Raw genomic sequence first — 27,698 nt, 5'->3', positions numbered from 1 at the left:
AAGGGAAGACATGATTTTAGGAATGAATATGGTTTAACCAGGAAATGGAGAGGAGACTTGGGTCACAGCCAAACTAGAGGCAAACTTAGTAAATTAATAACTCCATAAATAAGAGGGAGGCAGGACTAGACTTTTCCTTTTAATTGACACTGGGGTATAAAAAATACAAGCAAAGGGCTGAGCGCAGTAGCTGACACATGGTAAAGGGTTGGTAAATGCTAGCCATTATTTCTGGATTCCATCTGTAGTTTTCGCAATTAAGTCACTGAGGAACTATTTTCACAGGTCTGGTTGTTTCCTGGTCACACCCTGCTCTGACCAAAACACCATCAGCCAGTTTGGTCACCCACATCTCGTTTACCAGCCTTGGTTCAGAATAACTTTTGGCAGTTTCCGAAAACCAAATCCAACCTCAAAGTATGTAGCTTTGCCCCCAATGAAAATGTTTAAAAACCTGTAGCAGGCTTTGAAGGCAATTCTGAAAGATGGTTCCTAAAGTTTCAAGCAGCAGAGGCGGCAGGAGGTGGCGGAAACACACGCACAAAGGCAGCCCCTTGTGGAAGTCCTCCTTATCCCAGATATGCTGTCTGCACTGTACCACAACTAGAATTTGGGAACAAACATGCACCGATGTACTTTTCCTTTATCCTTTATGTACTAGAGAAGGGACTGGAGTGACCATCCTCAGCTGCGGTATTCTGAACCTATAGATCTGAGAAAGTGGTATTTAAACAAAGGGAAAGAGGCATTTAACTTCAAGCCCCGGGGTCTGGCCAATGTCTTATTCATGTTTCTATCTCCAGAGCAAAACACGCTGCCTGGACTGCAGCAGGGACTTAAGAGATGCTATTAATGAATAACAAATTCTGTCTGTTTTGTGTCCTCTACAGAACCAAGTTGTCATTGCTGCTGGAAGGAGTTCTTTGGGAGCCAGACTCTCGGGGGCGCTTCATATCTATAGCCTTGGTTTAGATTAAAGATTTCACTTGGCTTTCCTAACCTGCCCTGCCCTCTCTCATGCCTAGTCATCTCCAGGGTGAGCCTTCTGGTAGAGAAAGTGACACATCCAGTGGAGCCTTGCTCCATCCTACTAGATAGAGGGTGGTTCCCGAGAGTGGAGACACACATGCTAACAGCCAGACTATCTGGAAATACAGTAAATTATGACCACATCAGAAGTATGTGAAATAGCCCATTATTCAGGTCCCCTTCCCAAGTTCGCTTCCTTTGCATCTAAACCTTTCTTCTTGCCTAACTTACCGCCTGTGCTCAGCCCTGCTGTACAACCACTTCCTCTCCCACGGGAACACCTATGTCTTTCTGATGCCTGGAGAGGCTTCACTGTGCTTACCTCTTAGGAAAACCTCTGTACACAATTCTCCTAAAAATGTCCTTTTAAAATTGGTGATCCATTCCAATCAAAGTGAATAGAAAGCATGTTACACAGGAGAAAAAAATTGGAGAACAGTACAGTGAGGAGAAAAGTATGGGAGGGATACCCTCACAACTGCAAAATCCCTTGTTGTGAATGATATGGCCCTGGCTTAATGAGGATTATTGCATTTCCAATGTTTCATATGGTGAAGGGCAAAGAGAAGAACTAAAACCCTATCACCTTTCTTTCTGTGCCCTCCAACGCTTTTGTAGAAGTGGCTGTTGTAACAGCTGACAAACCTAGTGACTCTCCACTAGTTCTAAGTCATCCACGAGGAGCCTGCATTGCATTAGGGTGGCGCATGTTGTGCCAACAGAACTAGCGCAGAAAGGAGAGATCTGGCCTAAGACAAAGGGACTGGGTAAGGGAGGGACCGCGAGGAGTGACGCAGGCCGCGGCTTCTCTCGTTCCTGGGCTGGTTCTGGGAGGTGGATGTCACCTGCCAGCCCTGCAGTGCGGCGTATAGGGGAAAGGAATGGACTGCAGTGTTTCAGCTTCACTAAGAATCTGCAGGCATTATTATCTGGAAACAGTACGTAGTTGATTCTGTATCAATCGGGGAAAAACCTCTTTCTTCTGACACTAGTGAAATGATACTAAAAGCAGGAGAAAATAACAGACAATGAGAACCCTTCTCAGCTTCTCCAGAGGCAGAGTAGAGACTGGTCAAAGGAGACAGGAATCCAGCTGAAGAGTAAGGTTAAATAAGAAATCAAGAGAAAGCTACTAGAGTTAGAACTGTGAGCATAAGGTGAGTATACATAGGAGAACAACCAGGCACAGGCCTAGTGAGCACCCCCTGACCACTCCCAGGACGGCCTCATCTTTCTTACAGAGGTATGCTAGCTGCACAGTTCCCTATGGCACAGCAAAGAGTACACAGAAACACCATTTGGTCTTGTTTGGGTAATTATTGACAGCTCAAGCTATTTGAAGAATTATTTTTAACTAACAGGATGTTTATTTTTAGGGGACCAGAAATTACTTAGCTGTACTCACTTATGAGTTGGGAAGTCAGAGTATAGAACAAACTGACACTGCATTTCAGTAAAGGCGTGTTTCTCTCAGGACGGATCTCTTCATGAGGATGCATACTTTCGTACTGCCATTACTATGGAAACTGTCTGTTATTGTGCTTCACTAAACGACAGGGCCTATGTTTAAACTGATGATTATTTACCTGAGGATTTATATTTTTCTAAATGCTTGAACATACAAGACAGCAAGCACCAGGTGGAGAAGGTTAAAATCTCTACATGCAGGACATTTAACCATACTAACCTCATATTCAAAAATGATGGAAACTGTACTCCTACTGTTCAAAGTCAACCTATACGGCAAATATGTAAAACTCTGGCATCCAAAAGACCCCTAATAGATGATAGTGTAATGTCTCATTCCCATAGCTGGATTAAATTTTCGCTCCCCTAAGTATTAACTGTGGTTGTAAGCACTGATTCTGAAATGCTTAATAACAAAAATGGAAATATCGTGTAGGGTTGCAATCTCAGTAACACAAATCTGAAGTTAATACAGTCTAACTCAAAATCATCTTTACTTCAAGATATCAGAACACATTTACATACTTACAAGTTTTGTCTTTCAATTATCTGTATATGTAAAAACTTTCTTCAAAACTTTAAGATGAGAATTGTTTTATGCCTTTGTATCACAGACCCAAGAGACTAATTATGATTTGCAGTGAGTCTGGAAATAATCTCAGGTCTCTATTCCCTATTCCACGCACCACCATTGGACCACCTCCATAGGTAAAACGAAAGGAAAGAAAGCAAATCCTAAATGTAAAGTGAGTTTAATATTGCAATTTCAAAAAACAAACATTGTGTACAACTCAAAGTAATTCACCAAAATAAACAGCTTTTTACTATGAAATTGTTTTAGTGGTCATCAGTCTATATTTATCAAGAATAAAGCAAGTGTTAATAGCATCCTAAAATGACACTCTTCTGCCACATTTTCTTAGAGGTGTTCCAAAGACCAAGCCCGTTAAGAGTGCCACTCCCTGTACTCACTTGTACGTGTTAAACGGGATATGCTTGCCTACTCACATAACCGAGAGTTTGTATTCTACCACTTCACTTTCAAACAGTTTATGTGCTCAGGCTATTTAAAACCGCTGATGTTCCTATTTTTTTGGCATAGTCTGTTTCATCATTTAAGAGAACCTTAATGTAGGATGCACCCTGCTATCACCAAAGCAGAGCAGGTGGACATTTTGAGACCATACTTGATCTAACCACCTTTAAGAGTTTTATAAATGATCAATAACTTCCCTTTATCAGACTTATGAGGTAGCTGCATTTACTTTCCCTTTTCTGGATGAGACATGACTCGTCAAAAAAATTATTTTATTCAAGCCCATAAACTATGTCAGTACCACTACAAGGAAAAATGACCAAAAGTCTATCCTAGGCCTGATCTCAGTCAAATAAAATTTTGCCCTCTGGGCTTCCAATTCTTCCTATGTCACAATTAAGTAATATTTATTACCTGTTTTACAGTGATAACATATGACCAAAAATAGCAGAGTGCTTTGAGGTGTGTGTGCCAAAGAAGAGTGCCCTGTGAAATTAAGTATTATCAAAGGTACTTGATCTTGAAAATCATCACACAGATTATGATGCTAGAGTGCTGTGTGTTCACATTCTGACAGCCACAGATGAAGTGTGCTCCTGACCCAGAGGTGCCAAGTGGGCCATTTGGTACCCAAGACAAGCCTGGCCTGTTTCTGCCATTCTACTCTCCAGCTTCCCTCTAATGGCTGCTCACAACCACACACGGGAGCGGGGAAAACTTCACTTGTAACTGCATTTGTTTCCTTTCAAATCAGCTGCTGGAATAGCATTTTTATTCCTAGCACCAAACCACTTGGGAAACAGACCCCAAACTTCCCCATACGACATCTTAGGGTATGCACGTTCTTTAATTATTACATTGGTAGTGCAAGAGCTGCTCTGGAAACTCTGGAATTGTTCACGTATGCTACTTTTGGAGGCAAGTATAACTGTAATGTTCTACTGCATAACTGTATTTAACCTCCAGAAAATATAAAAAAAAGTGGTTAAGATGTCAAGTAGGATAGCAGCTTAGAGACTTACAAATATTAGCCATTTGTCTTAAACCCCAATCTGATTGTGAACACAAAAAGGATCACAATTTTGAAGTTTACCTAACTCTCTTGTTTTAGGAAGTCCAGTGGTGAACTTTTGAGGTGCTGGACTACACACATTTTCCTTTTTGCGGGGTGGCTGGGGTGACACATCCATCTCTCTAAAAATCAGAGAATGACCAAAGCAGCTATAGAACAGGAGTAGAATGGAAACATTTCCTTTCAGCACTACTTCCAAAGCCTTTAATCATAGCCAAGCGAAGAAAAACAGTTTCAGGGGCTGAGAAAGTGAAATCTTGATTACTTGGAATCCATATAAAGCTGATGTTAAATTATCATTTCCTTCTTTTCATTCACCTTATATAAAAAGGGGGCAAATACAAGAAAATAAGGTTATATCAAGGAGTGATTTAAAGCACAAACTTCCAGAGTTCGTTTTAAAGTTAATATATATTTTGCTAGCTTTTCAGTCACCCGAAAGTGAGGGAATTCAAAAGAACATGATTCCCTGTACTGACTAAAAACTACGCCTACCTGATCATGTAACTGTGGATTTGTCAAGTTTCCAGGCTTCATTCGGCATGAAATCGCACTTTTCTTGATACATATAAATTAAATAAAATCTATACAACAATCCATTCTTTTGTTAAGTTAATCACTCTATGCCTCACATTATGTCTATAAAAATAGCTTTTTCAGTTTGTAGGAAATAGAGTTTTGGCTTTTTACAAAGCAAGCACCTTGCTTCTTTACTCAGAATTCTGAAAATGCAATTAAGTTCCAGTATTGTGACTGCCATAGTATTTTTTACCACCAGACATTATAATTTACATATCAGTGATTTTTTTCAAGACTCTGACTCTACAAAAGAAAGTAATAAAAGAGTATCACAAGTTTACTGTGACTACCATAAAAAACAATTCAGTTTCCATGGGGTTGTTCCTAACGGTTTGCGAGGAGGTTCCTGCTTGATGCAAGTCCATCGGGCCTGAAGCTGTGTTTCACTTCCATCCTCCTATCTGCCTGAAGGGTCTTTTTAGGTAAAGAGGCCACCTAAGTAAAGCAGGAAAATTCATTTTAGTTTGTGTCTTTCTTAAAAGAAAAGCCACTAATAAAATGATATATTATGTAACTATCAATGAGGGAAGGCCTGCCAGCCATGTGTCAGTGTCTGAAGTACTTATTCCAGTGTGCAGACTATGAGTGGAAAGAGAAGAAAAGGGAGGCAAACTTCCTATCTTAATGAGAACACTACATTTTCTACATTTCAATTTTGGTTATGACAAAGCCTGCGCCAGAATTACTAATATCTCTCTAAATGTATAATGCTCGCCACAGTGTTCCACACAAAATAAATTATTTCTAAGCTCTTTATTGTGCCAGGCACTGTGCTAAGTGCCTGATGCACATTATCTTATTTAATTCTCCCATTAACACTATGAAGCAGGTGGTAATGACTTAACTGACAGATGGGGAAAACTGAGGGAGGCTGTGAAAAATTAAATGACAGGGTCACAAAGCCTGTGACAACTTGTGCCCAGGTTGTCTGACATCAGAACCGAAGACTGTGACCACCCTACTACACTGCTGTGAACCAGACCCCTCATACCATGGGGGGCAAAGGAGCCTCAAGTTGTCGTCCAAGGAATGACAGCAAACGCCTCCAGATCAGGCCACTTCCCATGAACATGATTCCTGTAATCAGCCAAAATACTCTATGGTCCTAAAGAAGAACACAGTTAATTTCAATCACGAAAGGCTAGGTTCCTTACAGATGAAATTTCCTCAATTATTATTGCCCCAAAGTCTAAAAGAAGCCTTTGTACAGCTCCTTCCTACAGAAAGGAGCTAAGAACAAATGCCTTGATAGCACTCAGAGACTAAGAATCAGAAAATAAGTCAAAACGGAAACATGATTTAAAAGGGTTTAAATATTTTTAATCATCTGTAAGCCAAACTGTGTGTGTCTTTCCAATCTTTCTGTTTACGTGCCAAATTAATAGTTATAATCACATAGGACACACAACTTAAATTTTTTGCTTATAGCCACAGTTCCAAACTGTGAGCTAAGGTGCCCTATGCATCACAGCCCCCCAGAATATTTTAAATTTTCAAGGGAAACACAGTGACATCTGTGGAATACCATGAGAAGTACTGTTCTTAGGTTGTCTTGACCTAACTACTTCATACAGTTAACTGTTAGGTAACATAACATGAAAAAAACTGTAACATAATAAAAGAAACTTTTGGTTTAGGGATGCTGTGAAAAAATTACTAAGACACTAAAAGCATCATGAACCAACGAAGTTTAGGAACCTCTGATTTACAGTAAACATTTTTCTTCACTGTCATTTTCAAAACTGTAATATTTTTGCAGTGTCTTTAGCTCATGCCTTTATGTACAGAATTGATATTTCCTCTCCCACAGGGAAGGAATACCATCGACAGCTATGCCACTAGTTGGTTATCAACCATGGCTTGGTTAGCACCAGTGATCAAGAGCTCATTTTCCCTCGAGGCAGCCTGTTAGACAAGGATCAGCTATCGCTGATAGAAATGCATGTCATATCAAGCAGAAATCTGCCTCCTTTTAACATGAAGTTTGATGTTAGACATAACATATTAGGAAGACAAGTGCTAACAAGAATTAACTGTTTTTGGATGGTAAACACATTTTCAGTTATCCAAAAAGAAGGCCCTAATTTATTAAGTAAAAATTCTGTTTAAATAAGATTTAGCATACACAGGTTATTGTTTTTCTTTGCTGCAGACTGGTTCTGTAATCCCCTATAAATCAAAGACTTGAAAGGTAAGTCAGTCAGAGGCAAACAAGCTCAAAATTCCATGTCATTAAAATACACACACAGCACATTGTGAGACCTCTAGGAGAGTAAGGGAAGGGACAAGTCGGTCTGAGAGTTGGAGACAATGCTCCCTCGGCTTCGGGCGTGCCCTGCAGTATTGAGTTTTTAAGTACCTAGTTTTCAAACTCTTGGTTTTTATCTTCTCTACCATTTAGTCTATCCACATCACTTAGAAATAAGAGGCCTAGAAACATCTTGATGTGTCAGAGGCTGAAAAAGCACTAAAAACTGATGAGGACATGTCAAAAGCACTCAAGAGCCAGCATGAACAGGATAACTTGAGCATCAAAATAAATAATGATAGGGACCGGCCCCGTGGCCTAGTGGTTAAGTTCGGTGTGCTCCGCTTCGGCAGCCGAGGTTCGGTTCCTGGGCATGGACCTATACCACTCATCAGTGGCCATACTGTGGCAGTGACTCACATACAAAATACAGGAAGACTGGCAACAAATGTTAGGTTAGGGAGAATCTTCCTCAGGAAAAAATAAATAAAATAATAAAAATAAACAAATAATGACAGTAAGAGATTATAGCTCATTGCCAAAAATAAGACCCCATGAGTCCATACTGATATAAATGAATAAATAATTGCAAGAGAACAGAATGCTCTACTTTACAACTAATAAATGTAGAAGGAGTGATGAAATTAGAAAAATCACCATTTGGTAACCATCAGAGTAATATATGATTCAGGCATGAATCAATTTTTGATTAATTAGTGGATGCTAAACTAGAGGGTGAAAATGAATGAATAACAGTATTTTCACATACTGTCAACGTATCTCCCTATAACACACTTAATTCCAAAGAGAAAAGAGTAACTTTAAAGGAAAGAAAGTTCCTTTTGTTGATTACTATCAACAGTAATGGGACAAATCGACATCATGTGTCTCCTGATGGGATTCAATGTAAAGAACACACTAACAAATGCATAACCAGAATCTAATAAAGAAAGAGCATCAAGGGTCAAATAACTGACCTGTGTTCTTTGTGAATGTCAAGGCCATGAAAGACAAGGATGAGAGGAGTGCTCTAGATTAGAGGAGACTCAGGAGAAAGATGCCCATAGGCAACATGTGATCCAGCTTTTCTCTGAGATGAAGAGCACTACTGAGACAAGTGGTGACATCTGAGTAGAGTCTATAGACTGGAAAATAGTATTGTTTCGATGTTCATGTCCTGATTTTGACAACTGTACTGGGGTTATACAAGATTAGAAGATACATAAAGAAATATTTAGTGGTAAAGGGGCATCACATTTGTTGCTTACTCTCAAATGATTCAGAAAAAAAGTATATATATATAGATAGAATGATAGCGCAAATGCGATAAAATGTCAGGTGTTTGAAGAATATGGGTGAAGGCTATATGGGAATTCTTTGATTATTCATCTTAAAATAAAAAGTAAAAATATAAAAGTTTTTCCTATCCTAGATTCACCATTGTAACTATTAACGCTAACTATACAGGAGCAGAGACCTTTGAATCCTCAATTTAACGAACATGTTTCAACTATTCTTCAGGAAACCTAAAGATGCATAATTTGTAACTGATGAGGCACTGATCTGAATCGTGTTCTCTGGGAGCCAATTACCCAGCTACTGAGCAATCTCTTTTCACAGCCTTCCACTCATATCTCATTACAACTGGGTTGCTCCACAGCTAGGACTGAAATGCTAGAAGTATCAGAAAGGAATTTCTAAAAATCCTTTTTTTTGAAAACAGACATTAAGTGAGAGAAAACAGTTTAGTATAAAATGGAGTTAGCTTGTAAAGTGAGTATATGTACATAAACATGATTCTTAACAAAAGTGATTTGGGAGAAAGCAACTCGTACAAAAAGTTCTGCAGTCATAAATTGGGGAATTTGCAAAGGTCTTTCAAGTTATCTTTTGAGAATGTCAAGGGTCAGTCTATGCTGCAGAAGACATTTTGGTAACTTCTAAACTTTCTTATAGACTAGATTTGGGCTCGAAAGCCTCCAACAGATTCTTATCACACATAGAATAAATCCTTACCAGGCTCTACAAAATCAACATGATCTCACAATTGTCTGTCCTTTGACCTCATTCCCTCCCCCTCTCCACCTGACTCACCCTCTTCTGACCACTCTGGCCTTTGCGCTGTTCTTTACACATGCTCAGCTCATTCCTGCCTCAGTCTTTACACATGTGGTTCCCTCTGCTTAGAACACTTTCCCCTCAGCTCTTCCCACTTGCTCTTTTCATTCAGGTTCCTGCTCAAGTGTCACCTCCTCAGAAAGACTTTCCTTGACTACTCTCTCTCTAAAATGTTCCTTGTCTCACCATTTCCTGACGTTCTCTATCCCTTTACCTGGCTTTATTTTTCTTTACGGCTCTGATCACCTAACGTCCTATTTATCTGTTTACTTTCTCCTCTACTATAATGTAACCTCCATAAGGGCAAGGGCTCACTATCATAACTCCAGGGCTGAGAGAATTTAGTATAAAATAGACACAAAAATTTATTTGTGAGATGAATGAACAAATGTATTGCATTTATTTTTCTTTAACATCTTATTATAAGGAACATTAAAAATGACTAACATTGACTTTGCCTCAGGGAGCTCATGATTTTGTGCAGACTTTGAACAACTGCAAATTTAAGGAAGATGGCAAATGGGAAGTGTGGGATTGTTTGGGCACATATAACGAGGAGAGTAACTTTACTTGGCTGGGTTTGGGGTGCAATCAGTGAAGAGTCTCTTTGGAAGTGACACAGAAGTTGAGAACAGAGAGATATGTAGAAGTAAACTAGGCAAAAAAATGGTGGGAGCTGAGGAGAGAGGTGTGGAGCTGGTGTGAATGACAATACTGATGAAACAACTGAGAAACCGACAATGAAGGCAAGGTAGCTGAGACAAGATGGAGACGCAGGTGCAGTAGACCAGGAAAAGCCCCACAGATCAAGGAGTTGAGAATTTTATCTTAAGGGCCATCAAAAGCCACTCAAAAGTTTTATGTAGAAGAATGACTACCAGATTTGCTTCTTTTAAAGACCACTTTTAAAAAGTGCATAGTGGTCCTGAAAGATGACGTGGGTAGGACTAGGGCAACAGCCTAGATACAGAGAATAGACCTGTTAGATGAATTAGGACACAGAATCCAGTGCAAGAATGTGCCGAATGCATATTCACACTCATTTCCAGAAATCTTACAGTAAGACACTTTCTAAAACACAAGGCTATGATGAAATGAAGCTCTGGGGGTTCAGTGTTATATCAATATGGAAAGGCAGTAGAACAAAGTGGAAGGTGCTAATCTTTGGGTTCAAATCCTAACTCTGTTATTTTCTAGCTCTGTGCCCTTGGGGCAAGTTACTTAGGATATCTGAGCCTCAGCTTTCTCATCTAAAAAGTAGGGATAATACATCCATCTTCAGAGCTGTGATGACTGGCCCAAATGAAGCCTGCCAACTGCCAGGAATACTGCCTGACATACAAGAATTAAAAAAAATAAAATCCTTCATTAACACAGCCTCACTGTATAACACTGTTTCTTCAAGCCTTTCCCACGTGTAGTTACATGTTTTGAGAAACATAAGGTAACCCCGGCTATCTTTATAGCTATGTTATAACAGGGTCTAACAATACTGGCTGAATTTTAAATGAGGTAGAGTACATCTTTTATTTCACTGGGGGAATATACGTGTTAAGACTTTCTCTTTAAAATCCCTCAGAAAAACTGACCTTCAAAACATTAAAAAAATAACCCCTAGATTATTGACATGACACAGTATTCTCACCTCTTCGAGGGAAGATTCCAAATTCATTCCAAAAGCAACTCCCATTAATCCAAACAGCGAAAGAGAGAAGGTTCCCATGGTCAACTGCAGGTTCAACCTCATCATCACATTACGGTGGCTGGAGAGGAGAACACTTATTTAGACCAGAAAGGCCCACTGACTATCTACAGAAGATGCACTAAATCATCTATTAAAGGCCACGTGGATTAAGGCCACACTTAAAAAAAAAAAGAAGACACACTTTCATGTAGTAGTTATAGATTATAATGATGGTATAATTCCTTCTAAAATGACAGTTCCTTAAAAGCTTTATTACTTTATAATTATTATTTTATAAAGAAAGCACTTACTGATTGCTTTATATAATGCTTTCTTACCTGTCCAGATTGATGAATATAATGCTTTGTGAATCATCAATCAGTAACCTGAGTTCGTGAGCTGCATTGGAAAGATCCTCAGCTAATCGGTGGTAGTTTTCCAACAGCAACTCCATCTCTTCTGCGTGGTCAATTCCAGTACTGCTCTTTTCACTTCAATTTAAAAAGTTAACATAATTAACATGTCCCCAATATGTGCATCATACATGTAACAACAAAAAACTTCCTGAATTAGTATATCATATTTGGCTACCAATGGGAAAAAACTAGCCTTTGCCTTTTCTATTATTATGATTGAGGCCATTTGAGTGACTTTGTCAACTGATCCCAAACACTACACAGGTTAAGTTGAGGGCACAGGTTCTATTCCTATACAGCCTAGTTAGCTTCACTATATTCCATGGCCCCAATCCAAGGGACTCTAATGCACCAGTTACACGAAAGTCCAGATGTGTGAATGCTGATGAATTAGTGCAAATCCAATACGAGTGACTATGAGATAAAACAAAACCAGACCTAAAAATGAGCGTAAAAAGCATTTCCTTTCTAAGGTAAATATGTAATGTCATTTTCATATACAAAAAAAATGTGTTTGAATGTTAATACATAGCTATTTTGTTCCCTTTTCCATATACCCACCCCTTTCCCCCCCACCAGGAGAAGTGGGAATGAAGTACTCCATAAAAAATAGTTCTATCATAAAGCATATTAGAGATGGCCTGGCGTAATAAGCAAACAAGAGTTACAAGTGTGTTAACTTTTCTGTTACTGTACTTATCTGCTACAATGCCAAATGTTATATAGCTTTTTTACACTAATGTTTGATTAGAATACAGATAACAAATTTCCCAAAATGCTTAAAAATCTGTACAGACTGTGGAAACTAGACACATTACAAAGGTGTATTAATTTCTAATGCAGGTCTACAAAGAACAAAAATGAAATATTTTGGGTATTTAAAAAGTAAACATTTAACTTGAGTGTGGTTCAAGAAGAGTACATGATTTCTAAATTCATAAGATAAAAGGTTTCTAAGATGAGCATTTTTATGTTAGAACAAACTTACAGAGTCTGTGCCAATGTCTTACTCATCCCCCTTCTCCCACCCCTTCCCTCCCCATGTGAACTTCTCACCACTTCCACTCTAAGTTAGTTGGGTAGAGGTGTTAGCCATGTCAGGGGTCAGTCCCCCAAAGATAAAGGTAGTGGTGTGTTTATCTTTATATGACCACAGCCCAGCACAGTGCTGTGTACACAGCAGGATTTCAATATATCCTTGTTAAATTGAATTAGATGCAACATAGCAGGGGGAAAAGTGAAACAACTGGGACCAAAGTGCCAATATTCTGTATCTCAGAAAAATGTTATGTTCTCTATGAAAACACATCCTGAAGAAGACAAGGCAGAAGACTGATCCTAAGAGAATACATAACAAAGCATGACTACACACTTACAAGACTTGTGGGTCACTCCACTTGGTTAGACAGAGCTCTTCTAGCAACTCTTCTTCATCCAAGATCTCCAAAATCGACTCTTTAAAAATTTTAATATCTGTTTCTAATTCTGATAGACTGTAAGAGTAGTTGTATAGAAATGATCAATAACATAAACTTAAACAACATTTCACTTGAAGAAGAGTGCCTTTTTCTTATCAAGTAGAACCACTTATACATTCACGGAAAACACCAATTTGTACAAAAAATTTTTTGGTATTTATCATGCAGATTAAGAATCAATTCCCAAATCAAAACTACATTAACCAGTAAAAATAATCAATGATATAAATTTCTGCATATATTATTTATCTCAGAAACATACAATCATTGCAAATTTAAGGTTTTTGGTTGGGTAATTTATTTTTACTCTTAATAAATATGGCAGTGATAATATAAGGACTATTTACTTTTAGTTGATAAAAACATTCCAACATTTCTGGACAAAGAACTAATGATTCAGAAATTTTAACCACTAACTCTTGAAGAGATTTTAGGGGGTACAAACCCTGAGAGAATGTTTATTCAATTTATGATAAAATTAATTAAAATATTACTCAAATTCTGGAATGCATTATAATAAACAACAAAAAGGAATATGGGGGGACAGAGAATTAGATTTGCCATTTATCAGCTGTGTGAATTTAGACAAGTTACTTAAACCTCAGCTTTCTCCTCTTCAAAATGAGGACAGTATCAACTGCTGAAAAGACGAGAGGAGATCACACATGGAAAAGAGCCTGATATGGCATTTTAGGCAAAATAGTTTTTCAGTAAACATTTGTCTGAGTGCCCCTTTTAGCTTAATTTCCCACCTAGGCTACTTTGCTAGTTTAAAAAAAGTGACAAAACACAGAATTTTAACAGGAAATAAAACTAAACATGGCAATGAAGGCACTGAGAGTAAGTCATTAAGTGAAAAATGTCATTACCACTAGCAAGACTAGTTGGTATTTTTTACAACAGGTAATAATCACACTAATCTTGTGTCTGGATTCATGTTCAACACTTCACTGTTAAGACTACTGAAAGAAAAGTTTAAGATATTTGCGTATAAGTCCCAACTTGGTAAATCCCCCATATTTACCTTTTGCCATTTTGTAGTAAGATGTGCAGTTTGCTTCTGTCTACAGAAGAATGTTTGGGATCCACTAAAGCTTCCAAGGTCTCAAGGATCAGTGGCTGCAAAATGCTAAGTTTCCCCTGAAGGGTGTTGATCTAGATAACAACATGACCTTTCATAAGAATTAAAACAATCTTTTTAGAACACTCAGGGTCAGTGAATCCTCTGATTAAATACAGAAATCTATAATGGCTAGGAAAGCTGGGAACATTTCAGAACATGGTCACTGCTGGAATGCCTATTCCAGATGATTCACACACTACATCTCCTGGGTTAAAAGATAATCACGGATAATGTTGTTACTAGGCTCACACTAGGCTGATAAGGAATTCACTCTCATAAGAGGCTTCTCCTACAGGCACTTATGAAAGGAATGGGGGATTGATTAATTAAAATAAAACCTGCCATTCTGTGGTTAAAACACAAACTTTACATGTGGTAAACAATACTTATGTACTTTGTAAACAGAGTATAGTTTAAAATTCCTATGAATAAAGCTCTTTTGAAAACCAAAACATAACTTGGACTTTAAAAAATAAAACAAATCAGTGTAAAGTCAAAAGCATACTTCTTCTTCAGGTTAACACAGAGAATTGATATTCAGCAGGTTAAGCACTGATATAGCTATACTAGTTGTTGAAATATTGAAATCCTTCCATACCAGTTGGTAAACAGCATAACAGTAACTGAATTAAGCTATAAAATTCATTAATCACATAAATTCCAGCATATACTGTTTAGCTCAGCATGAGCTCCTAAGAGCTTACTCAGCCTATGGAGCCTGTCACTGACCAACGTCTGCACCTTCTTTTCTTTCCCTCTCCTGCTTTTTCCCTGCTTCGTAACTGGGCTCCAACTAGTCACCATCTCATTGGTTGGTACCAGCTGATGCTGTTGCCCAATTAACTAGAGCTGGGATATAGCCATCTCCTACTCCCTTAGTACAGCAAGGCAGACAAGAGAAGGGCACCAGGTTCACCCAATGCCCACCCACCTCATGGCCCCTTTACCCTCCTCTCTTTCTCCCACTCTGGGTAGCATGCCCCTAGCACCAACTCTTACATGCAGCCAGTTCCTGAACAATACTATCCTGACTAATAGGAGGAAGAAAAGATAATGAAAGATTTGTGAGGGCCAGGAAAGCAGTGACCATCCTTATTCAGGGCCTGACAGGATCTCCAGACACCCAATGACTATCAATTTAAAGAGAAGTCATTAGAAGAACTGCACATGGTTCCTATGTCAAACTAGGCCTCAAACAGAGGCATCATGCAGCTGCCTCAAACAAAGGATTGCACAAACAAATCAGAGAATGATTTGGAAAGTATTAGGATGATATGATGAATGATTTGTGCTATAAAATTTATCAGATGTAAGCAGTTTTACAATATACACAATTTAATTTAGAGAATAAAATGGAATACATTTAAAACTCTTTTGATATGTTCATTTATAGCATATTTAGGATTTTAAGTATTTTGAATTATCACCCCTGAATACAATTATTAAAATTGTACAAAAGACAGCCAACTTGAAATGTGCTTCTTTGAATGTCATAACATGACTCTCAAAGAGATATTAATACTGTTTGTAGAGAGACAGTAGATCTGATTGGGTCATAAAGTTTAAGAATTAAGTAATTTCCCTATACAGGACCCTTAGAGATGTTTTGTTTGGGTCAGGGAAAGTGCCATTGAAACAATACTGACTTGCCTTCCTACTCAATAGCAATTTAACACCAGAACAAATTCAAGAAGCTAAATAAAAACAGGCTTACCCGATACTGCAGGAGTGCTTCTATAGCTCTAAACTCAAACGGTAAAGGGTATGTGACAAGTTGACCCTCTCCAGCCAACTGCGAAGGAAGTTCCCGGAATAGCCATTGCTCTAAATTTAAATTACGATAATCTAATATCAGAAGACACTCTGGAGTAATCACAGCTTTCAAATACTGTAAAAAAATATATATACACATGTTTGTACACATATACATACACGTATACATGCATTTATGTATATGCAAGTTGTAGACCTGTAGGAAAAAAACATTCATAAAATAGGATTTAATATTCTATTAATTTTGGATTAAGCCTAAGTCAATTCATTGTTTATTTGGTTTTTCAAAAAAACCCAAAACATATTTTCTTTTTTTAAAAGAAAGGAAGCCTAAAATATATGTAAGTCTTAATATCTCTAATTTACTCTCAACAGAAATGGAATTAAACAAATTATGTATTTATTAAGAGTTCTAGCATAATCGTGAGAAAAATATGGAATAAAGGAAACAAGATAGTCTTCTTAAAAGTATGTATCGGGTAGACTTTTAGAAAAGATTTAGTTTAATCATAATTAGTTTGAATAAAATGGGAAAGTTTCCTTTTTCAAATATCACCAAAACATATTGAGCTAATTTGGAATTATAAAGATAAACTTTAGCCCACCAAAATAACTTATGCCCATATTAATTCCGAATCACTAACGAAAGTCATATTATATTCGGTGTGCTCTGAGTAGGCAGGGGAAGACACAATATAGTTTAGAAAGCTTTACATAAAAATAAAAATTTAGGGGCCAGCCCTGTAGCCAAGTGGTTAAGTTCACGCGCTCCGCTTCGGTGGCCCAGGGTTTCGCTTGTTCAGATCCTGGGGGCGGACATGGCACTGCTCATCAGGCCATGTTGAGGCGGCGTCCCACATGCCACAACTAGAAGGACCCGCAACTAAATATACAACTAGGTACTTGGGGGATTTGGGGAGAAAAAGCAAAAAAAAAAAAATTAAAAAAAATTTGAAGATTATAAACTTTAAAGAACATTCCTGGGCTATTCAGAAAACCAGAATATGTTCTTGGTAGCTAAAGTTATACTATAACTATACATAACTGCATACAACTGAAAATGTCTACTATAAATCAAAATTCTTTCTCTTATCGTTTCAGAAATGAGAGACTAAATTCCAGCAGTGAGAATGGAGACTGCAGTCAGAAGTTTTCCAACGTAAAATAGAGCAGTGCTATGCCTGCTGAACATATGTATATAATCCATGTAAAATGAGTTCTATTCATAAAAATGTTGTTATAAAATATCTTATGTTTCACACAGCTTTTTTAATTATAAAATTACTTTTAACCTAGATATTGATCAAGATAACTAGGAAGTAACTTTTAGAAGACTGCAGTAGAAATGTAGATAAAATAAAATCCTTTACCTCCATTCGCATGATAATCCTATTGTTTCTGGTTGTGATGCTCATTAAATGCTGGAACCTCAAATCTCTAGCTTGAAGACCTAATTCTTGATATAAGTCAGTTTTCTTCCTTTCTATAAAAGAAATATTTTCAAAAAAGAGTGGGCTCAACCAAGAAATTGAAGAGTTTAAATTTTTATATCCCACCAACAACAAGATAATTTTCTACTACTACCAGAAACAAAAGCTAAAATGAGTCTTTAATACCCATTTTTACCTCAAAAACATACTCAGGCTAAATCTGGTCAAACTCTTTTTTTTTTTTTTCCCTCTTATCCATACTTCATAAGATTTCTCTATATGCAGAAGCCTCTTGGGACCAATATAAAAACCACAGCTATACATCATTAGAACTTAGGGTATCAATTTCTAGCTCTACAGACAGGTCATCTTTTTAAAATACGAATTGTATAGAACTACATTTTGTATTTTTTCTCACTACTTTATCATCTTCAGTATTTTAAATCTCTGAACAGATAAGTTCAATTTTCTTTGTTCTTGGGCTCATACAAAATGAGAAAATTAAGTCAGTTCTCATACTAGATTCTCCCACTTGAAAACTAAATTTATCACCTAAGAGAAAGCATAGCAAAAGAGGAAGCTCAAGAAATGATACTGGTTATAGCAATATCTGAACTTGTAGCATCAAACCACACCTGTGACAGAGCTCTGACAGAACAATATTTTGAAGGAGATAGTGAGCAAAAAGCACTCAAAATACTCCACTGGGATTTCAGCACTAGCAGGAACAGCAAGGACAAGGGGGTTGGAAGTGCACAGGAGATCTGAAACCTGCACCTGAGGTCAGACAGTAAAGGAATGCTTGGTTTCACTTTAAAAAGTAACTGTCCATAAGAGCAATCATCAGCAGAACTCCATCAGACTGCCATCCAGCGCCCCATCCCTGCTGTCTTCTGTCACCCACTGCCACTGCAATGTCAGTGGTAATACGTGATTCTGCCTTAAACATGGTACAGGAGGAGATGAATATAAGGATCGTGCTGTGAAAGGGAGAGTAAAGAAGAGAAACAAAAGGGAAAACAGTGTCTTTCTCCTCCAGCTATACACCAGCCTCTGTTCTCCAAAATATTCCTTTAACATCCTGTTAGAGTGAAAGTTGCTCCTGACAGAAAAAATCAATTCTGGGAGAATGTGCACAGTCCAGGTATTGCCAGTTCCAATTAGGATTGAAGGAAAAATGCTGAAGAAAGATCTCCTTCAACACATCCATATAAGCAAAGAATATTCTACTCAAAACACTACAACTTCCTGATATCCATCAGACCACTCATTCACTAATTAAAAAGGAAAAGTGATTTAGAAGAAAATTAAAGATACTCACCAAAAGAAGAAACATTTCCCTCTTTGTCAAATTTTGTCTGGAGAGATAATAACAACAAAATATTATTTTCTCCCAAATGAGTATCCTATTTATGGCATTATACATAGGGTTTTATGATAACATCTCCCAAATACTGAAATGCAGATATAAACCACAACTGTTTTTTTTTCAGTGAAATTCAGTTATGAATTAAGGGTTATAAAAACCCCTTTTTCCTTTGCTAGGACAAATCAGACACCGGATTAACTTTCTATCTTGGTTCCCCTGGAAATGTGATAAAGGAGTATCAGTGCTGCTACTTAGGCAATATTGCTTATGGCAGACTGCACTGGATTGGGAAGAGTGAACCAATTACAGACAGCTGGTGGGAAGCCAGGGTCTGCCTGTCCGAATGTGGTGGCTCTTGTAATTGGCCATGTTCCTTGTGGGAGCCCTGGATGTGCCTGTGAGATGGTTACAAGAGACACTGGCACTAGAAGGTGCAGGGATTCTAAGCGATAGTGGCTCTTACACCCACCTCTGAGACTATTGTCTCTTTGTGCCTGAGCTGTCACACAGAGTCCCAGAGAAGCCCCTGGATGGCTCCAAGGACTTCTTTTGAAGAGGAAACACCTGATGCTGCCCTTTTGCATTTCCTATCCTTTATCCTTCTGAAAAGACTGGGACCAAGTGTGGCTTAACTTGTGAATCTAAGTATCTACTGGAAGCTATGAAGTCTCTCTGGTCGGTGCGGCACAATCAATTAAGATTTACAGAAAAGCCCTCTTCTGATAGTTTGAAGAAAGGACATGATGCAGAAAATGTACTTATTTCCTGTAAAGCAGAGGGAACATTTTTCTATAATATTTGTCCACAGTCAAGTTTGGAAAGGTCAAATAATATTTAATGCACCAGGGGCCGGCCTGGCGGGGCAGCGGTTAAGTGTGCATGTTCCGCTTCAGCAGCCTGAGGTTCGCCGGTTCAGATCCCGGGTGCGGACATGGCACGGCTTGGCAAAAGCCATGCTGTAGTAGCCGTCCCACGTATAAAGTAGAGGAAGATGGGCATGGATGTTAGCTCAGGGCCAGTCTTCCTCAGCAAAAAGAGGAGGCTTGGCAGTAGTAAGCTCAGGGCTAATCTTCCTCAAAAAAAAAAAAAATTAATGAATCATTATGTGCCAGGCTGTACTAATTAGTATTAAAGATGCATTTTCAGAAAGACACACTCTAAGATACAGTTGCAGGTACAAGTCCTGGGTTACTACTATGGAAACACGTGCATGCTGTGTTAACAATAACACAATAAAACCCCATAATACATATTTTAGCTTCCTTCTCATGAGCAAAGATCAGTATTTAATGAATACCATTAAATATCTGTTAAAGAAAAATTTACATCAAAGGAAGCTTTGTTTTTGGTGTAATACAGACTAGCTTTCCTCCTTAAATTTATTTCATAAATACATATATCTGCTGCAGAAAATCTGAAAATCATGCTAATCTTTTACTGAATGTCCTTTCAGACTTTTTCCTATTAAATATATTCAGGTTACACACACTTCTTTGCAGTCTCTCCTCCACTTTCAACTTAACAATATATGCTGAATATTTCCGTATCTCAAAATTTATCTGTATCATTTTTTAATGGGATTTTTTCTCATTTAAAAAATAAGATCATAAAAACTATGATTTTAAAAAAATGTTTACTTTGTAATGGAACACATTACATATAAAGTGAGCTGACTAGCTCATTTTACAAACTCTCATTATTTCAAACAGTATCAATCGATTTTCTTAAGTGTTCTTCGTAGACAATGATTTAACCCGCAAAGAACCTTCTTTCAATATTTAACACCTGATTTTGTATTCTCGTTTAACTCAACTGGCCAACTCTTCCAGAACAATGAATAACTGTGATAACTTTCACATGCAGTTCTGGGGATTATCTTGTTCAGTGCAGTTTATTAAAAAAAAGTTCTTGTATTAATAAGCCTAAATAATAATGATAATGGCTTATACGGAATGCTATTTTAAAGGTTTTAGATATATGAGTTAATCTAAACCTGACAACAATTCTACAAGGTAGGTACTACTATCTCCAGTTTACAAATGAGAAAACTAAGGCACAAAGATGTTATTATCACTTGTGCAGGTCCACCCAGTTAATAGTAAGAGGCAGAGCTGAGATCTGAATACAGGAACTCTGGCCGACAGCAAGCACACTTATTTTTTGAAACTTTTTCTTTGAAAAAACTAAAAGCCTAAAAAATGTTGCAAGAATGTTATACCTAATTCCTAGGTAACTTTCACCTAGTCACCCTTTGTTAACTTTTTGCCCCAACGGCCTTATTTCTCTCTCTCTAAATGTCTGTGTGATATACATTATTCTCGTTAATTCATTATTAATTCTTGTTATTTTATTCATTCATTTTTTTCTCCTAAACCATTTCAGAGTAAGTTGGAGAGATCATGACCCTTCAAAGCATACACTCAAACACTACACCATGCAGCCTTCAAACTGCTTATGCATATGTGTGTGTATATATATATATATATATTTTTTTTTTAGGAAGATTAGCCTTGAGCTAACATCTGCCACCAATCCTTCTCTTTTTGCTGAGGAAGACTGGCCCTGAGCTAAGATCTGTGCCCATCTCCCTCTACTTTATATGTGGGACGTGTACCACAGCATGGCTTGACAACAGGTGCCATGTCCACACCTGCGCCGCCGAAGCGGAATGTGAACACTTACCTGCTGCGCCACCGGGCTGGCTCCATGTTTCTGCATATATTACATTGCATGGCACAGGTTCAAGCCCCTCTATGGCTAGTAGCCTTCAAGGACTTCTAATTAGATTCATGGGGAAATGGTGAGTATTCAAGTAGGAAGATCTGAAACTGTGACTTGGACGACTTGTTTTAGTATTAAAAGAAGAGCTCCACAGTCATTAGCAAAGTTTCAAGAGTGCTACTAACCAAATCGAGTTGACACTCAAGTCACTGGCTAAGCAAAAGACAAAGACAACACGACTTATAAGTAACATGACTCATCATAAAACAAAAACTATTATCTTGGCAGACCAGTCTAACCCAGTTAATAAGCACGAGAAGTATGTTCTGTACATTATCAAATGTACCAGACATACTCACCACAGTAAATACAGGGGATACACTGGCTAAGGTGGCTTGAGAGACATCAGAAGTTCTAAACCGGTGCACCTCACCTGAAGAATGAATGAGAGAATTCCCTGTGATCATACAATTGGTTTACACATATAGCTAAGATACAGCTCTCATAGTATATGGCAGTCTTCAGACTATTTCACTATTTTTGGAAACTTTTTCCTACAGGAAAAAGAAACAAGACTTTTATTTGTTAATTTTAATATTTGTAGGTGATTATGTTAGGTTTGGCAGGGGATGATTTTTAAAAGCAATGGCTTAGGTGAGACATCAGAATAATTTTCGGATTCTAACCCCCCTTTTCCCTTTCTAATTATTACTGTTATCTCAGACTTGGATGAACAAATGTACAACAGTATCCTGAGATTAAAATTTTCCATAATTTAAAAAGGCTCTTTTACAAATTATCTTGGTAGATATATTTCAGAAGCTATAAATCCAAGGAATGTCTGACTTTCAGCATTCCAATATCAGGATTATCTGACTGACCTATGAATTATAAAACCTACAGATTTTACTTCTGTGTATTAACTTCTTTTTCACAGATCACTTTATGGTGAATACTTATGAAATAACCCAGTGAACTGGAATGAAGACAAATCTTTATTTGAAAATATATCTACTTCAAACATGTGATTAGACTGAGTTCAAGTGAGTTGTGAAGTATAATCAAGAGAATTTAATGACTGACAAAGGACACTTTAAAATACTAAACATAAGAGAGATGGGCAGAAGTTGTACAAAAATTACCAACTATTTTATGCTTCCAAAGTAATCACAGTGACTCCACAGAAGGTGTAGATATTCTCATTTCTGATCTTATTCTTTCTCATTACATACATTTAATGACCATGTAATGTGTTAGCATCTGAGGTTTGTTGTTTCCCTTTTACAAAATACTAACTATGTTACAAGGGTCAGCCAAATGAACGTAAAAGTCAGAGGTATAAACCAGCATTTGCTATCCAGGCAGAAGTTAGATAAAGCGTTACCAGGATGGAGATTCTGATCTCAACGTTTGTCCTGAAACATCAGATGGGCTGAAAATGGGTTCCCAAGCATTATTAAAGGAGGGAATATGGGATGTAACCCAATTCAGAAACTCTCCAATGAGTGCAGGGAAGGAGGTGGTGACCAGCAGTTACTTTGGGAGGCTTCTGAGAGCACAACTGGGAACATTTATTTCAGGACAGGGCAGTATTTTTCAGAAGACATCCGTTTTAATGACTTTTTTTCTGAGCAATATTAGCACTCACATTCTCATATCTGTGAAAATGTTAACAGATCATCATGCTTTATCATTTGGTAAAACATAAATAACAACTCAGATTCCCTCCCTCCCGCCCCTGCTGACGCCTCTGGCTGTTCGGTTACACAGTCCTTGGAAAACAAAGTCAGATCTTTGCCAAGAGCAACTCTTACCACGAAGTCTCAACGTCTTGGGCCTCCCTTCTAGGTGCGTTCCCACCCCTTACCTGAGCACCCGGACAAATGCATAACGTGTCCATAAGGAACAGACAGAAGTCAGGGAAGAGAGAGGAAGACTCATAAGAATATTTCAGGCAGATGAACCCAGTCGTGACCTCAGAACTACCGTGAAGAACAAGGGTGAAACTCTTGTTAAAAACCCTTCTCACGAGAGCACTGAGGCGGGGAGACGTGCAGCACGGGCCGGGCCGGTCGCACGCTGGCAGGCACGGGGCACAGTCTCGCCCGACTGGCGCTCGAGTCAGAGACCTGAGGTCACCGCCACCCCGGCGTCCCAGGGCTGCGGGAAGGGGAGCGGCGGGGGGGAGCGGCAGTACCTGCCACGCGGGGCCGGCGGGGCGTGCACAGCAGCGCGGCCCGGCTCCCTCCGAGGAGTCCGGCTGCGCGGCCCACAGGCCGAGCCGCGGGGGTCAGGCCCAAGGCCAGAGCACATAGAGTGCGCCGGGGCAGCCCCACCGCGCGGGGCAGGAGCCGGGGCAGGCTCCGCAGGCATTCCATGGCGCTGGAGCGACGAGGAGGCAGCAGCAATACCCCAAGCCTTCATGCCGGCCACTGGCGGCGCAACCAGCGCTCCGCGACCCCGCGCGAGCGAGCGCCCAAGGCACTGCGGCTGCGTACCGGGCATGCGCGGGGCGCGCCGCGCGAGCGTGTTACTTTCCGCGCATGCTCCGAAGGCGCCTTGGGGGCGTGCTCCTTGTGTCCGCCGCCAATCGGAGTTTGCGTCCTGTACCTGCGACGGTACCTGTAAGGTGTGGAGGGACTGACTGAGGGGTGGGTGGGACGCGCTTCCCACCGTAAGGCGAGCTGTCGCACTTGGATTTGATCCTTGGGCCCTTGGAGTGGTCAGGCCCACACGTAAAGTGTTATTTCCATTAACTAGTAATCTTTAAATGTGAAAAACGACCCAACGTGTATACTGCTTTGCATTCTGGAGCATTTTCATACATGTGATTGAGTCTGCAACTTGAAAGTGAGGAAGTTATGCCCATTCCCTACTCAATTTATATTTGTTTAATTAGCAAAAATAATTAACTGTCATATGGAATGCTATATTAAACTTTTGCTAGTGAAGATTGAGAAACAAACGCACAAGATTTATATTCCACATTTAATCACATGTAAGGTAGTATCAATTTCAAAGTACCATTATGTTATGTACCACCAAGAAAGAACAAAACGCTGATAAACTATGCTTTCTAATTGTATCATTGTTAAGACTGATCCGAATTTCATTCCTTAAAATATGAATAAATGAGCGTTAGACTTGATTAACTACACTATTATACGTATATGCATATGACAAATAAAAATGGCAAGCAATAGGATATACTGGAGAATATGAGGAAGCCATTTGGTATAAACCTAACTCGGCCTGACCTTGTCTTTCCAAAAGGGCCTGACCGTGGCTGTTGAGCATGCATTGTATATCTGCTTTAGAGATTCCCTACGGCAAGAACAAAGGCCCTTGAGATAAAGGTGCAACTTCCCTCCCCCTCCCAACGTTGGCGTCTCCTTAAGGATTAAGCATCTTTCCTTAGGCTAGAAACTGATTGCTGCGCTCACCTGTGACCACCCAGCTGGAGACAATAGACTTGCCTCTTGCTACGCCCACCAAGATGGCAGACCCACTACTTGCTGTGTCCATCAAGTGCTGTGCCCACAGGGCAATCTGGTGACTATTGTGGGAGGGACATTTCAATCCTATGTGAAACACCCTGTTTGGGGGTATATAACCACTCTGTGCACCCCACTTCTTTGGTGCCCTTTCTTCCTTCGGGAAGAAAGTCCCCGGGCCATGGTCCTCAGATTTCAGCTCAGAATAAACTCACCCAAATTTTCATTTATAGATTGTTTATGGATTGTTTTCATCGACACATATTTTAAAAGCATGAATTAATAGACTTGTCACGACTGCAGTAGTAATGTAAGGCAGACACGAGTTTCAGAGATTTCCATTCCATCCCTATGTATGACCGTAGAGCTAAGGAAGCACAAGAGAGAACCATTTTTTCTGCAGGGTATTGGGACTGGGAGTGGATTAGGAGGCCAGCAGACAGAGACAAGGCTTCACAGAGGAGAGGAGGTTGGAGTTGAGCAATGAGGGCAAAGGAGGACTTCAACCATTGCTTCCCAGAGGGTTGAAGTCTGGAAAGAGCCCAAGGTGTAGAGAGCATAGCTGGTAGATTTTTCATTTTACTAGGGGCTTCAATGATTGAAATACATCATTCAGAAACATTACATGCCTTCAGACACATTTCTTAAGACAACATGTGATAACTCTTTTTTAAAAACTTGACCCCCAGCACAATGAAACAGCCCTGTTAAGATGACCTTTGCAAAGCCTTAGAAAAACTCTGGGATGTGGCCAACACATGGCCTTGTAATTCATAGCAAGAATTTGGAATTTAATCTGAGGAGGGTAGGAGCCACTGAAGGACTTTGAGCAGAGAGGTAGTGATCTAATTTATGTTTAAATGGATCCTTCTGACTGTGTGGGGAAGAGATTGCAGAAAGGCAAGTGTGAAAGCAGAGAGATGGTGATGGTTTGGGCTAAGGTGGAGGTGGTAGCGAAGAGACAGAATGGGCTTGGTCCTGTATATCTGAAGACCAAATAGACGAGATTTGCAGATGGGATGTAAGAAAAAGAGAAGCATAGAAGTGGACTCCAAAATTTTTGGCCTGAACAACTGGGCAATGATGGTACCATCTACTGTGATGGGGAATTTTGGAGAGGAGCAGGTTTAGATGGAGAGCAGGTTATGGCATGGTGTTTGTTTCTGGACATGTTAAATTTGAGAGCTCGACTAGATAGATATTTAAGCCTAGATGTCAAGTAAGCAGTGTGGAGTTCAGGGGAAGTGTTGGAGCTAGATAAATACATTTCGGACTATATAGAAGTATTTAAAACTGGAAGATTGGGTAAGATCTCTTAGGAAGTGAGACAGTAAAGAGCAAAGTTGCTATGATTGAGCTCTGGGTCCTCCAGCCTTTAATAGTCAAGAAGAGGAGACGGATCCAGCAGAAGAACATGAAAAGGAGTGGCCAGGAAGAAGGAATAAATTTGGAGAAGGTGGGTTCTTTGAAGTCAAGAGAAGAAAGTTTCAAGAATGAAAAAGTGATCAGTTATATCAGATGCTACTGATAGGTAAAACGAGAATTGCCTGTGTTGGGCGTGACACTGGAGATTTTGATAGGAGTAATTTTAGTAGGGTGGGAAGGAATGGGACCTGGATCATCATCTTCCTTTTCATTCCAAGCCATGACAGGATCCCAGAAGATTTCTGCACCTATATACCAATCTGGCCTTAACATTCCTTGATCTCTTTCCTTACCTCTTGAGCTCCGAAGAACGTCAATTAACCAATCCCAGCCTCACCGTCTGCATTGTGTTCTCACCCAGAACTGTTTGACCTCAGAAATGTTATACCAATAACCCACTCTCTAACCATAGCCTCCTGGGGGCTTTACACCCACAACGATTATATTCTGCTATCAAACCCTTCCAGGCTGCTCTTCCTTCTCTACCCAACCCAGATTATGTAACTGATCATCTGAAACCACTATGACTAGTACATGGAACACAAGGCACTCATGCGGTGTAATCATAGAAGCCTCTTTATTTTCGTCCCTTTAATCCTGCTGAGTGGAGCTGGTCCTTCTCCTGCCTCTTGAAAACGTGGGCAGGTTCCATGGCTTTTCTGGTCTCTCAGTCCTATGTTCACTCTAGTCTCAATTCAGTAATTTAAAACATTCACTCCATATACTAATTCCAGTTCAGTGATTTGCAATGTCAGACCCAATATACTAATCACCACTTCAATCTTCATTCAAAGGAAAAACTTGGTTTCTCTCTCCTTGTTGGGCCTGGAGGCAAATAGGAATTTTTGTTGTGGGTAGGGATTCCAAGCAGCTCCCCTTACCCCTTCCCACGGCCTTTCTTACTCCACAGCTGCTGTTTCTGACTCTGCTGGAGCAGTGAAACAAAGTGAGAATGAACCAAAATGTTTATTGAGAGATGGCATCATGCCCTCTATAGGCAGGGCAGATTTTAAAGCTGACTTCATTGTGGGCATATTCATGGTTCCCCAGAAGACCTCCTTCCTCCAACCCCGCCCCCCTCCCAGGACCATCTGGTTGCCCTTCCTTTGATGTGGGCAGTGGCCCTCCTGATCAATTTCAGCTTCTGCCCCTTCTTGCCTCAAATCACCGGATTCCTCTCTTCCTGACATGCTGCTCTTTGGGGCACAATACTTTTAAAAACAACCCCAGGCTGAT

General features: G+C 39.4%; 2 protein-coding genes across 4 annotated transcripts in view; one reads left to right on the top strand and one right to left on the bottom strand.

Annotated features, from left to right (window-relative positions):
* The window catches only part of GPLD1 (glycosylphosphatidylinositol specific phospholipase D1), a 50,494-nt gene extending 47,166 nt beyond the window's left edge, over window positions 1-3,328 (top strand). For all 3 annotated transcript variants that reach the window (XM_014734216.3, XM_001497536.5, XM_070244149.1), the window contains one exon: window positions 891-3,328. In XM_014734216.3, coding sequence (XP_014589702.2) covers window positions 891-977 — 87 coding nt within the window. In that variant the 3' untranslated portion in view covers window positions 978-3,328. The remainder of the gene's footprint in view (window positions 1-890) is intronic.
* MRS2 (magnesium transporter MRS2) lies at window positions 3,233-24,214 on the bottom strand. Its single transcript, XM_014734218.3, has 11 exons — window positions 23,741-24,214; window positions 21,903-21,976; window positions 18,775-18,811; window positions 17,394-17,506; window positions 15,965-16,138; window positions 14,152-14,282; window positions 13,026-13,142; window positions 11,572-11,724; window positions 11,195-11,312; window positions 6,175-6,288; window positions 3,233-5,618 (listed from the first exon to the last, which is right to left on the bottom strand). Exons 1-11 carry the CDS (start codon window positions 23,919-23,921, stop codon window positions 5,508-5,510), a joined length of 1,323 nt encoding a protein of 440 aa, XP_014589704.3. The 5' UTR covers window positions 23,922-24,214; the 3' UTR covers window positions 3,233-5,507.
* Between the last annotated feature and the right edge of the window lie 3,484 nt (window positions 24,215-27,698).

Source organism: Equus caballus, chromosome 20, assembly GCF_041296265.1.
Source record: "Equus caballus isolate H_3958 breed thoroughbred chromosome 20, TB-T2T, whole genome shotgun sequence".
NCBI classification, from domain to species: Eukaryota; Metazoa; Chordata; class Mammalia; order Perissodactyla; family Equidae; genus Equus; species Equus caballus.
The sequence above is the reverse complement of the archived record's forward strand: the minus strand, read 5'-3'. Positions and strand labels throughout refer to the sequence as shown.

Coding starts and splice junctions, on each gene's coding strand:
- MRS2 (XM_014734218.3), bottom strand. CDS start 23,921: ATGGAATGCCTGCGGAGCCTGCCCCGGCTCCTGCCCCGCGCGGTGGGG. Junction 21,977..23,740: donor CCGCCGGCCCCGCGTGGCAG/GTACTGCCGCTC, acceptor TTCATTCTTCAG/GTGAGGTGCACCGGTTTAGA. Junction 5,619..6,174: donor AGGCTCCTTTGCCCCCCATG/GTATGAGGGGTC, acceptor TGCTTTACTTAG/GTGGCCTCTTTACCTAAAAA.